This window comes from Stomoxys calcitrans, chromosome 3, assembly GCF_963082655.1.
Source record: "Stomoxys calcitrans chromosome 3, idStoCalc2.1, whole genome shotgun sequence".
Taxonomy (NCBI): Eukaryota; Metazoa; Arthropoda; class Insecta; order Diptera; family Muscidae; genus Stomoxys; species Stomoxys calcitrans.
This window is the reverse complement of record NC_081554.1, coordinates 115,594,780-115,598,392: the sequence shown is the minus strand read 5'-3', so window position 1 is coordinate 115,598,392 and position 3,613 is coordinate 115,594,780. Positions and strand designations below refer to the sequence as shown.

General features: G+C 42.1%; 1 protein-coding gene across 1 annotated transcript; it reads right to left on the bottom strand.

The window, feature by feature from the left end:
- Positions 1-2,140: 2,140 nt before the first annotated feature.
- Positions 2,141-2,895, bottom strand: LOC106091557 (uncharacterized). Its single transcript, XM_013258108.2, has one exon. It carries the CDS (start codon positions 2,669-2,671, stop codon positions 2,252-2,254), a length of 420 nt encoding a protein of 139 aa, XP_013113562.1. The 5' UTR covers positions 2,672-2,895; the 3' UTR covers positions 2,141-2,251.
- Positions 2,896-3,613: the final 718 nt, after the last annotated feature.

Below are 3,613 nucleotides of genomic sequence, written 5' to 3'. Positions count from 1 at the left end.
TTTTGGTGACGCCATTCCCAGTCCATCTCACGTCCTGTAAGGCGGTTATATCTGCCTTGTACTTCTCTAATACATCCGCCAGCGCGTATACTGCACCTTCTCTATAAAGAGTGCGGAAATTCCAGGTGCAGATCCGCAAATCATGGTCCTTTTTTCGTTTACGTGGGTCGTCAACGTTGGGGGGTCCTTTTTTACTATTCCTTTGTTTTTCATAGTAGTTCTCAATTTTCCGGGGGCGGATTACTGGCCCAGCGCCTCAACCGCATGGGTTTGTGGGATTGCACACGTATCCCTCGTCGTGGTGAGCCGCTTACTCCAAGATCCGACACTCACCGCCAGCCGCCCCTAACCTGGGAACAGACGCTGATGTTAATCAGACGCTGATGATAATCGACCTTACACGTCAGAAATCGAATTTTAGTAATGAAAAAAGTCTCAAAGCTTTTTTTTTTTCCCGAAAAAAGTCGACGTTTTAGTAATCGAAAAGTTGACTTTTTGACTATCAACAAAAGTCGAAAAGTCGACTTTTCAATTTCACTTTAGATCCCTATTCGTTGTCCTATGTGCCACTACCGAAAACTATTCTAATTCATTTCCATCGTCCTGCCAACCGTTTCGTTGTTCCACAGTATGAAATGCGCGTTCGGCACCCATGTTCTTAACTCGGACCGCGTCGAACCCAAAAGCTTGACGGCAGTTCTCCGGCCTTAACTGTCCAATCGTCGGCCCTTTTATTCCCTCACCTCCGCTATGGTCCGGCACCCAAATGATGTGTATCGTGATATCCTCAGAGAGGGCGTTAATTTCCTTCCTACACTTCAAAACTGTTCGTGACCTTATCGTCCTGGTTGTTATTGCCTTATAGCCATTTTACTGTCTGTAAAGATTTTCAGGCTCACTCTGTCTTTTAGCTTTGATCCATCTGTGTAGCATGAACTTCCAGATGGCAATACTAGAGTTACCGTCAATCCAAACCTCTTTCATTCCTTCCAGACTCCTATCGTCTTTCCAGTCTACCATTAAGTCTCATAGCCGCAGCGGCTGCCTCACACTTAATCTGTATTTCTTAGGGTATGATGTGTGAAATAGTCTCCAGTCCCCTAGTTGGCGAGGTCCTTCCTCATCGACCCGCCTATGCTAAGACAACATGTTCTTTACGCCTGCAGATCCAGTGAATTATCCTCGGATTAAGACCCCATTTCGAACCTACCTAAAGGGCAGCAACATTAACTACGAACAGTCAGCAGACACTGTTTGCTTTTATCGTTTTTTTTGTGGTCAACATACACATCTTCCTAAATAGTTATGTATTTCAAATGCTTCACGGCGGGTGTAATTTGAATATTTCTATGATGACTCTAAGCCATATGCGGCGTAGTTTGAATCGCCGCATTGTTGAATGCTGCGTTTCATTGCAGTGGACAATATTGCTATTTTTTGTAAGATGAGATAACCTTTTGTGAGTGATGAAATCTTGAAAAAAATTGACCCAATGGAAAGGAAAGATAAACCGAGAAAACAAATGACCGGAAAGGGTGGTGCTAATTACGCGAACATCTTGTCTCTGCATATGAGTGTGAGAGAGAGACATAACATCGCCAGATTTAATGGGCATATCAAGTTATCGATGCAATTATGTAAATTTGGAACAAGAGCTGACACCTTTAACGCATGGGTCGGGTCTCAGAATAGCGTTACACAAAAAGTGTCAACATTTACATAATCGACAAATTTATCTCCTCGTCCCCCTTCTCTTTCAGCCATTGGCCATTGGGGGCAGTTATGAATACTAATTACGATGTTTTGTTTACCCACATATTGGAACGCAGCTTGGATTAACGAAATTTCAACAAAAAAGAAAGTAGTATGACGAAATAGACAGCCGCATGGTCAAACAAAACGACTGGCTGACAGCACTCACCCGGACGTACCAGAAGTTTTCAAACTTACCTGGCAGTCGATTTGACTGTTTTTTTGTAATAGTATTGCAAACTACCAACGGCTGAAGGTGATAAAAACGCTAATTTTGGCATATTTCCGAAGTTTAGGACAACAATCGATTAAATGGCACAATAACCCTCTGTGCGAAAAGTTTGATTAAGACCGATGCTAGCTAGTGATATTCCATGTTTTTTTTTTTTTTAAATATGACTTTATTAAAACTATATTAACATCAATAAATTAAAAATAAATAAATAAATAGTTGCTTGTGCTTGTGTCTGTTTGGGCTACACAACTTTTGTGGCGTGTGTTACAGACCACCATCGTCAAATAGTTCATCACCTTCCAGGATACCCTCCAGGTCCGCGAGACCTATTAAACCCCCGAGGCCAGAGTCGTCCCCACCTCCACCACCGAAGCCCCCGAAGCCAAAGAAACCGCTGTCAGCATTGGGCGGTACAAAAGCACCGTTAAATAAATTGTCCAGGCGATCTTCTACGCCCATGCTTGTGGCCAGACCGTAAATCAATCGCATCACAACCAGGCGTACAAAATCTGGCGTACTAGTCTCCGTTCCACTTCCTCCCACGATCAGCTGTTTCGGGGAGTTCACATTGGCGCCCAAGTCATCCACCTGCTGCGAACTGATGGGTCCTCCAATCACCTTACAATTAACGGCGGTGGCCAAAGCCACAACAAGCACCGAAACCACCGATAGTCGGAACAGCATAATAGGACTTTTGGGACTACTTCGCCTACTTCTGGTTCCTTTTTGAGTCAGAGGCTGTATTGTGTTCACTGTATTTTGCCGCTTGGTTGATGGGTGTCCAATATTTTAATGGTTGTTAATAAGCGATTTACACACGACGAATAAACTGCCCTTGGATTACTCGAATGTTTCAACGCGCAACGCTACTCTCAGCTATGAGTGCTGTAATACAACTGATCGCTGACTTTGAATGGGAACTTTGCTATGGTCTTCAGTCAACGGCTTTTGTTTGGCTAACAATGTCTGTGTGGTAGGTAGGTTGGGTTGAGGCTTAGTAGCTTCGCACAGTGCTTTATGCCAACGAAATGGAATATAAAAATTCCACATACCTAATTACTATTGTACGAAAAGGGAATTTCCATTGGCTCTAACGCTAAGGCCCTTTGCTTAGCTCGACTTCATGAAAATGTATTGCAATATTGATCCAAATCGGACGAACATATAATAGGGGTTTCTCCACGCCAAAAAATATGTAAATACGAATGAAAAAATCAATTTAAAAACAAAACTTGCAATGAAAATTCATCTCTTGAACGGCAATATGGAAAATTCGTATCTGCTTGCTAACAATGTGGGAAATTGTAAAAGAAAAACGTTTGGCATTGTGTCCTTGCAAACATTGCATTCATATCCAACGGGTTGTGTGGAATTCTCTTCTACGTTGGTAGGTTCATAATCGGATGATCCATGTTAACAAATATTCAAATTTGGTATTAACGGTTCTGCCGAGGAAAGTTGAAACAGTTATTTTGCTCCATTCCAATAAAAAACATGGTGTATATTTTCTTTTTACTTTTATAATGCAGCTTCTTTTTTTTCTGTTTATGGCTTTGCGCCATTTTCAAACAACATTGCAAAACCCCTTCCTTAGGGAATTCCTCGTTGAAACTTTTCGACTTTTTT

Bases quoted from the DNA above. Each gene is read 5' to 3' on its own strand.
- LOC106091557 (XM_013258108.2), bottom strand. From the start codon at position 2,671: ATGCTGTTCCGACTATCGGTGGTTTCGGTGCTTGTTGTGGCTTTGGCC.